The sequence below is a fragment of the Plectropomus leopardus genome, chromosome 9, assembly GCF_008729295.1.
Source record: "Plectropomus leopardus isolate mb chromosome 9, YSFRI_Pleo_2.0, whole genome shotgun sequence".
Classification (NCBI taxonomy): domain Eukaryota; kingdom Metazoa; phylum Chordata; class Actinopteri; order Perciformes; family Serranidae; genus Plectropomus; species Plectropomus leopardus.
In genome coordinates this window covers 29,225,511-29,238,351 of record NC_056471.1, presented here as the reverse complement: position 1 = coordinate 29,238,351, position 12,841 = coordinate 29,225,511, and the positions used below count along the sequence as shown (strand labels likewise).

General features: G+C 39.2%; 1 protein-coding gene across 1 annotated transcript in view; it reads left to right on the top strand.

The window, feature by feature from the left end:
* Positions 1 to 12,841, top strand: part of fstl5 (follistatin-like 5) — a 276,477-nt gene that overhangs the window by 192,990 nt on the left and 70,646 nt on the right. The window contains exons 12-13 of the mRNA XM_042492899.1: positions 6,107 to 6,133; positions 6,364 to 6,482. Coding sequence (XP_042348833.1) covers positions 6,107 to 6,133; positions 6,364 to 6,482 — 146 coding nt within the window. The remainder of the gene's footprint in view (positions 1 to 6,106; positions 6,134 to 6,363; positions 6,483 to 12,841) is intronic.

The following is a 12,841-nucleotide window of genomic DNA, read 5'->3' as shown; positions in this document are numbered from 1 at the left end:
ATCTGAGTATTCTGTTTTGTGTCAAAAAGACAATGAGACCAATTTTTAAGACATTTCCTGAAACAAAATTTTCTAAACAGATTTAGCACAAGCTGCTGTAAAGATACAGTTGGTAATTTAATATTCTGAAAGAAGTATATGAGACAGATAGTCTGTGTAAAATATCTTGTCCCTCCTCCCCCACTTCTGCCTCTGATGGCATTTGGGAGAATCAGACTGCAGTAAAGGCAGCAGAAATCAAAAAGCATCTGTCAATTATGTCGTCAATCGCTCTGTGAACTGAAGTCAAACTATGAGAATGAAGAGGTTGATTCGGTTGGTTGGCGGTGCCCCATTTAACTGAATCCAACACGGTGACCAGGCTTTCTTTCACATGCAGTAAGGTCATTAAAGACGCTATAATGAAGCGGGAGGAGTGAGATTTTTTTCATAGATTATCTGTGTCATTTAGCGCTGTGTGAATACAGAGACAGTTTCAACAAATATGAAAAAGTCATTTACCCTGAAAATAGCCCCGTGTTTAACACTGTGCTTAAAAGGCCTTGAAATTCAAATCAACCATATAATGCTGTTTCATATATTGACCAATTGTTCATCTGGTCATTATAATTGATATAGTTACTGAAAACTGAAAGTGAAACTGAGCTCCAGTTTTTTGGCACTACTTTCAGATTATTCTGTGATATTTTAGTGTTGAGAATTTTTTCAGTTATAAAAAATGAGTGTGATATGTAATCCTTCGCCACAAACAGAGACTTTGATAAGATCTTTTTTTTAAATTTATTTTTTAAATAAAGAGTACATTTGAAAATAAGTTATTTTTTGAATGAAGTCCTTGGAAAAAAAACAAAAACAAAAAAAAATGAAAAAGTGCAGGAAAATTCTTCTATTTTATTTTCCAATGTCTTTATAAGACAGACATTTTCTAGTGAGTCAAGTTTCCAAACTCAGCATGAATCTTTGGATCACTGTTATCAATAAGTAACCATTACTCATCCCTCGGGTATAAATCACTGTATCCTAATAAACCCTTTTATTGCCCCTTTCAGCTTTTATAGTTTTTATGAATAGACTGTGCTACAGTCTTTACTCTGTACTCTTTTCTGTACTCTTTACCCAATTCTGTCTTCTACATACACCGCTGCCTTTTTTCCATACTCTTCAGTGTTTGTAAGCCATTTTTTTGACGTTTTAACAGTCTGTAGGCTTTTGTTCCAATCAAACACGGCACTGTTTGATTTCACAGATTCCAGCAGACGAAGATCTAATCAGCGAAATCCGCCGGTGAAGTGATTGGTTGGAACAAAGCCCCGCAATCTCCCGGGCCTCGATGGCACACGGATGAGAACTGCCGCTCCACACTCAAAGTCTGCACAAAGCAGTTTTATTCTGCGCGGTGCGCCATGCTGTCTGCTCCATATCCCCTGAATAGAGAAGATCAGCTCGTGCCAAAATAGCGTCCATGTTTCCATCAGCGGTGTCCCTCCCCATCACAGTGGGCTTTCACACAGTGTTGGACACGCTGTCAGCAACAAGGAGCTCTAACCAGGCGCTGACGCTATCCACAGTGTCAGCAGCCTCCTGCCTGTCGACTGAGTTTCATGCTAAAGGCTTTATGAAACGAATATTGTAAATCCAGTGGAAAGTTTAAACGCCTTTAAGCCCTGGTTACAACATGACAGCTTATGAATATTTCTGATGATTTGTTCTATAAAAAACTGATCTTTAAAAATAAGTAATCAATGCAAAACATAAAGAGCAGAGGACAAAGCAACAAAAAAGAATATTTAATTAATCAATTAGTGGTTATTTTACATTAGATGGAACAAGTATTGTAAAGCTGAACTTGCTTATAAAAAAGGTTATATAAATGCAGTCACCTTAAATGACCTTAAAAACATAAATATGATTGAAAAGCTACTCTTAATATGATGAAATATGATGAAAACCAAACACTTTTCATCGCAGTAGGTGGTACATATTCCTTGCACAGTTGGATATTTACCTCTCCGTGTCTCCCTTTGCAGCTTTTTGTTTGTGATGAGCACAAACACTTCAAGCTTCAATGTTTCATGCTCTCTCCAGTAACTTGTATATTTTTCCAAAACTCTTGTGGATTTTACTCCAAGGATTAAGTCTTTTGAATACTTTTCCTCTTAAAGAGATGATACAGCCTTCAGTCCTCAACAGGCTTCCAGCTCTAATTCTAGTGCAGTCAGTCTTGTTACTTTGAAAGCTTCCTTACTCTACCTGACTATAGAAAGTACTGCCAGGGACTTGCTGCTGAAGTTAGCCCCTCAATCTTTAAGCGTCCTCAAATATATGCAGTGCAGAGTTGCTAAAAGCTATGGAAAGAAAAAAGCTGTTAAAAAAAAAATCTTGGGAATTTGCCGGCTGAGAAATGGATGGGTAAAATATAAAAGCTGAAAGACTTCTGGCTCTGTCAGAAGTGGGACTTGATCACTAGGTGAGTCATGACTGTGTAGTGCAGAGAAGCCAAGTGAGAAGCACAAAGCGCTGAAACTGATCTTTTTTCATCAGTATTCTCTTTACCACTAGAGAGGCCACAGTTGGTGGCCGCTTTGAATTAGATATGAAATATCGCAGCATTTGAGTTGACCCTTCATGACTTTTCCTCGACTGTATTAGCCATATTTTTCTTAAATTTGCAAATCACGCAAAAATTAAACCCTGTAATTCTGCTCATCTTCTGAAGCTACAATTTCATGACCTTCTTTTTGACCCGCATAAAACTCACTGTGCTTTAGAGACGAGGGAAACGCTATCAGAGTGCTTTATGATTCCTAAGTCTTCAGAACAGATGTTAAGTTTACTACTTTTTCTTTGTAAAGAAATGTGTAGCTATTTTGAAAGGACAAGGCCGGTGTTATTCTCTATGTTTCGTAGGCTCTCGCTCGGCGTGCTGTCTTTAGTGGTCTGTCTGTGTCGCAAAGGTAGTGAGGTGTACAGGCCAACCGAACCTTTTTTTAAAATGACATCTGGAGATCTCATCACCATTGATTTCCCTTTGATTTAAAGATGAGGAGCTGAATCAGAGATACGAGCAATGCTCCACACATGCGAAAGTTTGCCCTCCACTCCTCATCTATAACAATCCTGCTGTGTTGCATCATCTTGTAGCCTGATTCAAAACAGGCGTCTGAACCGTTGACACCAAAAAACACTTATGTGTAGAGTAGTCATCAGACCAAGGAGTGCTAACAAAATCTAAACAAACCGGGAGTACGCCATTGTTCTTAATGCTTATTACACAAAGCAACAATGGACATGTGGGACTTCAGGAGTTAATGTCATCATTTTTACATGATTTCCACACAGAATACAGATTTTTAGAATTTTGAAAAATTTGCATCTTGGAAGGCATTTAAATATCTATATCATATCTATATATATTTTTTCTTACATGAGAGAGTGTACAGTGGTCTCATTAATAGTTGGTTCATGCTTGTTTTGGGGGTAAAAACAAATAGCTAAAATAAAAGAACAAATGTTTGCAATGAATTGGGTTATTCTGTGATTTTGCTACTATTGTTTACTCATGTTGTGCATTATGCAATGAACTCCGCTAAGTGCAGAGGTGCACCTGACACATTTTTACATATAGTAATAACAGATTTATCTTTCAAAGTCTATGAATACTTGGTTTGAAAAGGTCTTTTCAATAATATTACAAGAAATCCTTATGGATCATAATTATCCTTATTTACTAAGAGTTTATCTCTCAAAAACTCAGCTAATCTAATCAGCCTCCACAGGAACTCTTTTGACCAAAAATTCCAGCCAAAAAATATGTGGTGGTGTAGCAGCCCAGTGCTCATAGTAAGACGCTAATTAAGAACATTTTCAAGGCTTTTGAGAGTGTCAGTCAAGTAATCCTTGAATCTGAGAAACATTGTGGCTCACTTTCTTCATAGAGAATCAAAAGTAAGAAAAATAAAACAGAAAATTCAAGCAAGCAGATTTGTAGAGAAAAGGGAACATTTCGTAGTAGTATTAGAGACGCCATTGATAAATACAAATTTCTGCTGATCTTCGGGTCTGCAGGCGCTGGCTGAGACCCAACGCAGGGGGTCCTGAGGCATCTTAATCCAGGCCTGGATGTACTGTAAGTGAGAGTTGGCAGGTGCATCTGAAGTCTTTTTGGCAAAGCTGCAGTTATGGGGATGTGTGGTGTACCTGCACTGCATGCTATTAGTCACTGCACTGAAAGGATGTTTGTCTTGTATCAAAGCGTATGAAAAAAAAAAGCAAGAAGAGTGAAAGATTTCTTCCTTTTTTGTTACATTCCTGTTTTGTAACAGCCTACAACACATTTCAGTTTGTTATAATAAAGTATTTGTGTGGTTTTTATAATTAAATCAGGACTTTGACACACTGCAGGGGTCAAAACTTTCCGAGAAACTTTGGGGATAATCTCTGGAAAGAGCCGCCTGCACACCCACGGCTGCCATCCTCAGTTACATTTTGCATTTGCATTTGCTGTGACCCAATTACTCCACCTATATTATGCATCCGCTGTCGTCTGCCACGCCACTATGGTGAACACCACAGGCTGTTTGGCCCACTGTTGCAGCTCTTGTAAACAAATTGAATTTATGTAACCTTGCTGACGGGTAGGAACTGCGGAGTCCAGGCTGGCTGGTGAGCGTGGCGCTCCCAATGTTTGGAGCCCAGTGGAAACACAGTTATTACGGCCAAAAAAGAGTGAACTCACCGCCTACAGTGGCAGCCAGCTTGTTTTGTTATATGGATGATGAAGTTGATGTATGGGCCCCTTGTATGCGCAGAGCAGCCACAGTCTTTCTGCCAAGTGATGAATAGCATCAATACTGTGGGCTATTGGAAAAGACCGGGGCACACAAGATCTCATCTCAACTCCTCTTTTCCATTTTCTCCATTTTCCATTTTTGGCACATCTCAAATAAATTGTATTGTTTTTCTTTTTATTTTTGCCCTTCCCTTTCCCTCCCTTCTTTGTCCCTCTATCTATAGACCCAGCTCCTTTTGTGCAACTTTTAATGAGCTAAAAGGTATGCAAGAGTGCACAGGAAACACTTGACAAAGCACTTTTGAAAGATTAAGGCTGACTAACGGCACGGTGGTGTCTCGTTGGCTTTGTCTCCCGCCCTTTTCTTTCCTCTGCATCTGTCCACCCGAGCAAGAGGCTGCCGGAATGAGCATTGCAATAGAGGCGAGATTAGAATCGGATGTGAATTGGGCTGGAGATTGGTTTGTAGACTGAAAATGCCTGAAAATGGAAGATGGGGTGGAAGCAGAGGGAAGGCCGGGGGACAGATGAACAATGAGAGAGAAGGTCACAGTTAAAAAGCCAGTGTGAGAGCAGAACGGTGCTGCTCATGTGGCCGAGGATAAGACTGATTGAGTAGCAGAATTTGCATGGAAAATAACTTTATAATGGCTCTTAATTTTCTCCTTACCACATCACTCTTTCCTCGTGTAATTTTAAGTAATGCCATCTTTTCTCTGCGAGCGCCCAGTGGCTGCTTTGAAAGCCAACAGCTGGTCAGCGCTTTAGGTCGCCCATTAAAGCACTCAGGGTGTTATGTGGCTTTCATTCGACATTTCACGTCATTAGTCACCTCTAAGTGAATTTAATGAGAAATTACCAGTTATAAGAGCCAAAACTGGTTTTGCCACTGAAGAAGGAGCACACTAATCCCTCCTAATGACTTATGATAATCATCGAAGCCTGAAACCTGCGGACTACTCATGTGTGTCTAAGGCGGCTTATCCATACAGCTCACGTTGATGTATGATTTTTTTTTTATTTCACATCTCTCAGGTTGCATCATCCAAAAATCATAAACTGTTTTACAGTACTTGTAGTTTGTCGACTGCACTCCATTTTCCAGTGTTTGGTATCAAATTATTTCCAAGCAGAGGGCTCTATCGATTGTTTGTTGCACTAGGTGTCAGAGAGACAGTTTCCATAAAACTTTCATGCGGCCTGCTTTCCTCTTTGCCTCAATAGGAGTTAGTGTTTGGGGTGTTAGCTCTCACAAAGGGACCCCATTGATTCTTGCATCGATTTTCAATCGCGCTTTCCTCTTTTTTTCCCTCACAGTGGCAAACATTTTGTGGCGAGAAGAAGGTACGTCTAGACTGCTTCTGCTTTACTATAGCATTCATTAAACTGAGTTAATTGAATTTTTGTAATAGGGTTACTGAACTGTGATGAGAGGGATTAAATGATTTGATGCTTTGAAAGTAGATAACAATGTTGTAGGCTTATTTCCGCTGCAAATGTTCACACTGTGCAGTCTCAGAAGCTATTTTAGATATGTGCTGCGTGTCACAAGGCTGTTTGTGCTTTCTTTGCAGGTCTCGGCATCGGCAACATGTTCTACGTGTTCTATGAAGACGGTATTAAAGTCATTCAGCCTGTGGCATGTGAGATACAGAGACACATTAAGCCAAGTGAGAAGCTGCTGGCTCTGAAAGTGAGTGGTGATGCAAAACACACACAGACTCACTTTTATAGTTGGACAGACATACACATCTACCTGCACAACATCACATACATAGTTGCACCAATGTCAAATACCATACCAATATATCAAAATATTTCTCTGCATTTTTACAATTTCTGTTCAAGTATGGCCTTTGTTTTCTGCTTTTGTGATGTTCATGTTTAGTTGCCAGAGCTGAAGTCTTTCAGCTTACCCTTAGCTAGTCTTTCCAGAGCTATACACTCTGAGAGCTTCTTTATCCATATCCTGGGGCGTCCGTACTCCTCCAACATAATGCAACAGCTCTCCTGTCTTGGAAAAGTCCAAAATCACTTTTATAGTTCTAATATTATCCACAATGTTACTTAACAGAAAAAAACACAGTGGTCTTCTGGATAATTTAACAAAAAAAACAGTTTATGTTCAGTAGGGTTGAGTTCTGACAATTCAAGGTACAGCGCTTAGAGTTTAACTTATTGTGATATATTGCGATACTGTAAGCAAGATGATATGTTTTGCTTTGTTTTTGAATCTCATTTAAGGAAAACTGTCAAAGCGAGTGGCGTGCTGTTAATAAGTCTGCCTGTGGTCTTTGTGTTTATGTTGGTGGTATGTTGTTACGTTGGAGTCAAATAGCTGAGGGTAGATGACAGTCAGGGCTGTCAGCGTTAACGTGTTCATGAAGCGATTAAGGGCCGTAATTTAGGTGTTGCTGTTTTTTTAAATACTGTTAATCCTCATCACTGAGAGGCTCTATCGGGCTGAGTTTTAAAGCTAGAGTGATGATACTGAGGTGTGTTATATGCCCCCTTCACGTTTGTCCCATGCAGTTTTTTGGGTCATTTAATTCCTAATAAAGACAATCTGGTAAGAATTGCGTCACCTTGTCAATATGAACTGTTTAGTACCGTTTTGCTGCTGTTTTTAACTGTTGCTCTTTTTCTCATTTTTGAAGTTATTTAGATATTAATCTTACAGATTAATTTATTTTTAGTTTTTATTTATTTATTTATCAAGTTATTTAGAAACACTGTCACTTAATTGCACGCTGCTGGACCAACTTTAGCTCTTTTGTTGTGTCAGCATGTACAGAATGACAGTAAATTAACCTTGAACCCTGTAATGCAAAATAATGGAACTGAAAACATGTAGTTAAAAATGTGATTAATCACAATTAAGCAATAGAAATTCTGCAATTAATTGCAGTTTAAAATATTTAATAGTTTGACAGCCCTAATTACAACTGCCATCGATCCTTGCTTGTAAACTGCTAATTAAAAACTGAAAGTGTATTTTTGAGAACCAAAACAGTATCACAAAACATAATATCATGATACTCAAATGCATAGATATTTATTATTTGCACCCTTAAAGTTTAGCTCACTGATGCTTATTACTTTTAACTGAGTGAGAAGTCAGGTTCCTATCAGTCAGTGTATTATGATTTGGTACAATACCCATCATCCTCAGCTGGTATTTTTATGGAGACGATCCAGTCACAGGTTCATTATCAGTACTGTAGCCACTTCCTGTAAGAGTAACCAGAAACATGAAAGTAAAGTGGTTAGAGCTGCTGAACACTTTACTAGGTTTTTACTAATCATGGGCTTCATTTTCTGATCACTTTTTATTGGACTTTTATTGTTTTTATTTGTTTTTAGCAAAATGCTTCTTGAGATCCTGTTATTATCTCTATGAAGCATTTTAGTGTCTTCAGCTCATTGTTTTGGTTTTATGTCCCACAAAAGAAGGAAAAACAGAAAAATAAACCCACTGTGCACTACCTGCCCAGCACCAAGGAGCAGATAGAAAAAGTTTTCAAGTAACAAAAAAAAGAAAGTTAAACATTTAGCAGCTTCAGTGCTTCTTCTGAAATACCTGGTTGAGGGAGCTTTGGAGGCGCAGTGTTTTTTCAAGTGAGATGCTTGGGTTGCATCTGGTTGTTATGATACGAATTATATCCATAGAAATAAAAAACTGTCAGCACGGCAAGGCTATACCACATAGGAGGAGAGGACGGACCCGATCATTGTGGTTAGCGGTATTTGTTCGTTGTTGTTGTTCTGCTCTTGTTGTTCCATGAGGGATGAGGTAACTTGGTAAAAAAGCGACGCTGGTGACCGCAGCATTTTTTAACTCTGTCCCCAGAAAAAAAAGCCCAACACGCAGCATGCAGTGCAGAAAAGACACATCATGTCATGCTGCTTTAGCATAGTATAAATATGCAGCACTTCTGTTCCAAAGAATTTCATAAATAAGATGGCCTCCCGAAAAAATGCTTTGTTGACTAGGCATGGGTGGTATCATGCTATTACAGTCTACCAGCATATTTAGAGATCCAGACAGTATGATTTTAAATACTGTCAAAAATACAGACCCTCATCTTTCTATTGACATCATACTCAAAAGGCTGTATAGAGGATGTTTTACATGCAGTGTGCATCATGTTCCCTTGAGGTCACGCGTGGGCCACGCTGCATGTGTGAGCACTGTGTGTGCACATTTGCAGCGTTTGATGTTGCAGTGCTGCTTCAGAGCTGCCTGCTGTTATGATTTCCGTATTAATGTAATTAAAAGCACATAATCCACTAATGAGGCCGTGTAAGCTACTGCATCATCAGCATCACAGTCCTGCAGATATTTCACAGTAAAATGTCTTGTGTCAACAATTGAAGAGATTCTTACGACATAAACATTGTCAGAGGGCTTTTATTTTGAAAAAGAAACAGGAAAGGTTGATTAATGAAGATAAATCTGTATTTTCGCATGTCAGTGACAGACAGACATTAAAAGTAGCAGTAGTAGTAAGAAAGTAAAAGGTGGTATAGAGTCAGTATAATTATGCGCTGCACACTGATACCTCCATATATGTCGTAAGCCCCAGTAGGCAGGTGTGAAAAACAATCCTAATGCTGACCAATTTAGTTCATCCTTAGACAATGTGCAGGTTTTATTCCCCATCGACCACTCAGTTCATTGGAGAGAAGTTAGAATTTAAGTTGACAAAGATTTTATTTGGTTTATTACAGCCCTATAAAGCAGAAATGTAAAAGGAAGCGATTAACTGTGACGTGAGTTCTAAGCAGACATAAATAATCAAAAAAGCCGTACATACTGAAACATTTGTGATGTGAATGTTTCTACGTGAACTCCTCTGAGTAAACAGGTTTGTGCTTTTGAATTACAAAATGTGATAATACTGTCATTTATTATTCTCTGGCCTTGACAAGCGTCCTGCTGCCTGACCTAGTAGCAGCTACTGAAATCAATCATTACAGATCAGTGGAGTTTGTCGTGGGATCTAGCTCAGATTCTTACTCAATTGCTGCCAGGCAGGTAAAGATTCAGAGTCCCGCCTCAGAAAAGACTTTGCTGTTGCACTTGTAAATTTAGAGGACGCAGCCTCTGACCACAATACCACCAGCTAAAATATGAGTGTGCACAGATATTATTTCTTTTTTTTTATCTAAAACACTTGCATGAACTCCGTACTCGTCAGATGAATGGACAGAGTTGTAAAATACTCTCAGTGCAGAAGAAGTTGGTGGGATTTTTTTTTTAACTTAAAACCAGAATGTTGGAGGACAAGAATAGCTCATTAGGGTAAATAATTACTCACCAAGACATAGAACGGGCACCTTGTTGCACAAAGAATAACAAATTACATATGGTCACTTTTTAATGAGGACTATCTATCTCCATAGTTTGTGATTTTTAATTTGAATTAAATGTCACTTTGTGGATTGGAAAACTGAGGCCCAACTTGCATCTCAAAACAGTTACAAGGGGGAGTGATTGAGATCTTACCTTGTGAAATGGGACAACCCTTCAGGACCCTGATAATCAGAGGTAGCTGTTGATTTTGGGGTTAATATTATCAGAAGCAGAGGGTTGCCCAACAATGCGAATAAGCTGTCTACTGCTGTGGTGTTTGTCTTGCATGGGCTGTAGGCGTCCTTTTGTCCTGACACTGACAATTTGTTTATAATGTTAGTTTCATGACATCGATCGATCAAACAGGTAGTCAGTGCTTCATCACCAGGCTCTGTAGGCTAACGTTAGCAACCCGTGCTCCTACCCTGCCAGTCTGCGCTGATCTTAGAGGTGCAGTAACAGGTAAAGGAACTCTGCTGCTTGACTCTTGTCAAATAGCATCATATTCCATCAAAGAGGGGTATAATTAGATGGAAGTGAGTCAAAGTGCAGGAGTTTCGTGCACAAATCAGCATAATAGCAATGAGCAGTTTCTCTGTTGTGCTTGTCATAAAGAAAAGAGCCATAATAAATTGAAATGACATTAAAATAACATGTTTTTGTACGATGTTTTATTTGCTATAACACAATGTTCTGAGTGAATATAACGAGAGCCATTGTTAGTTTCATTACATTATTTTTTATTGGAATGTTCATACTAGCCAAGAGCACCGCAGTGGGCTGTTTTTTGTTTCTATTTAAGCAGTTGCTCACTTTTAAAGCTCCTCAATAGATGGAGAACAGCTGATTCATAAAGTTGAAATGAGAAGATATCTACACAGCACCAACTCCTTAACTATAAAAACCTAAATAAGGTGCAGCTGGCTGGAGGGGGATCATCAGGGAGCTGAAAGTTTCCAGTTAATGACAATCGCTACTCACAACCCACTTGGTTTTGGCTATATTGTATGTCGTTTCAAGTAAATATCACAATTAAAACTTTTTGTGCAAACTCAGAAAGATACATTACTCCTCTTTTTAATGGTTACACACACATGATAGGCAACCTGTGCAGTTCCTTTACATGACGTTACAAAAATGCTTATTAACTGATTCTGTGTGGACAGAGTGCGACACTCACTTGCTGTTGGGTCACTCAAATTCACTTGAAGCACGCATTTTGCATCAAAAGATTTTAAAAAATTGTGTGCAGTGTTCCTGCCACATGCCACATTCTGGCAGGAGAGATGCACAGCAAGGACACTCTCGTGTGTTTTTAGAACAGAAAGTACGTAAGACCCAGACAAATGAGATCAGTAAAGTATTTAAAAAATAATCCAAAGTATTCAGACCAGACTGGTTCACATAACTGATGGGTGAGGGCTGAGTCAGAGGAATGTGGTGAATTGAGATTGCACCTTATGATGCTGTTGTTATTATTTGTGAAAAGTTGACATTTTGGTGATAGTCTGTTTTCATCAGTCAGTGACAAAGAATATGTAAAGCATAGAAAAAAATTAATTACAGTAACGTACTGCCATCACAAACAGGGCAATTTGAAATTATAAAAATACTATGAAAAGTTGTTTGTGTGTTTCAGCTTTAAGCAAAGACAGGATTCACAGAGAGGGCTTTGCAAAATATACACAATATAGACATATCGCATTATTGTTGTGGGTGCGTGCTGGCAAACAGTTCCAGCAGACACAGAGCTACATTAGCATTCATTTGGAGTCGTGTTTATGTGCAATGTTCACTCTCCTTTTAACACTGTTTATTTTTGGTCCTCACCAACTCCTGAGGGAAATTTCTGGCTGTACAGTGGGTTTATCAGAGCTCTTTCTACTGAAAAACAGCTGCTGCTGATCAACGGTCAGACTGAACCACACCATTAAAGTTGTGGCCGGTAAAACCAAAATAATGTTTTGAAAGATGCTAAAATGCTCTGTAGATTTAAGAACTGCAGGGGTGGATGAGAGTTCATCATTACAAGCAACCCCTTTATATTACATGTAGCGAGTGTTGTTATTGTTAATGTAAAACTATTGATCTCAGTGCAGCTCTGAAGTGGTTATTCATAGTCACAAATGTTGTTGTGGCTAGTTTTGTTTGCTACAGAGAATGATCCAGAGGCAGCCTTACAGTGTTGAGCCTGCTCACCTCTCAGCGGACTCTTTACACCAAACCTCTGCCGCTAAAACACTATTTATCAGTGAAGCCTTCAAGCAGCAAAATATTCAAAGTGCCTTGCTGATAGATACCTGTTAGATTTACATGTGTTACCGAATGGACGCTTTCCTCTGAGCTGCTTTTCATCCGGGGGCCCCCTGCACTTATTGGATGGGTGTTATATTTAAAGCGATGCCATGAATGCACAACAATCAGCCAAGCGCTCCTCTGAGAGGTGTGTTTGTATTAGGATATCAATCACTGCGAGCGCTGTGATGCCAGTTCCAGTGCCGTCATGGGGGATTGCCGAGTTGGACACGAGGCAGCTCCCAGCATGGCGCTCACGTTTCCTCCATCGCAGAGGAGCATTGATTGATTTGTTTATGGTAATCGTGCAGCCAATCCATTATCCTTAACTACCTTATAGAGTGTTTTACTGTGATACACAGAGTAGCGGTAAAACACTGCAATGTTCAATTGTAGTAAAG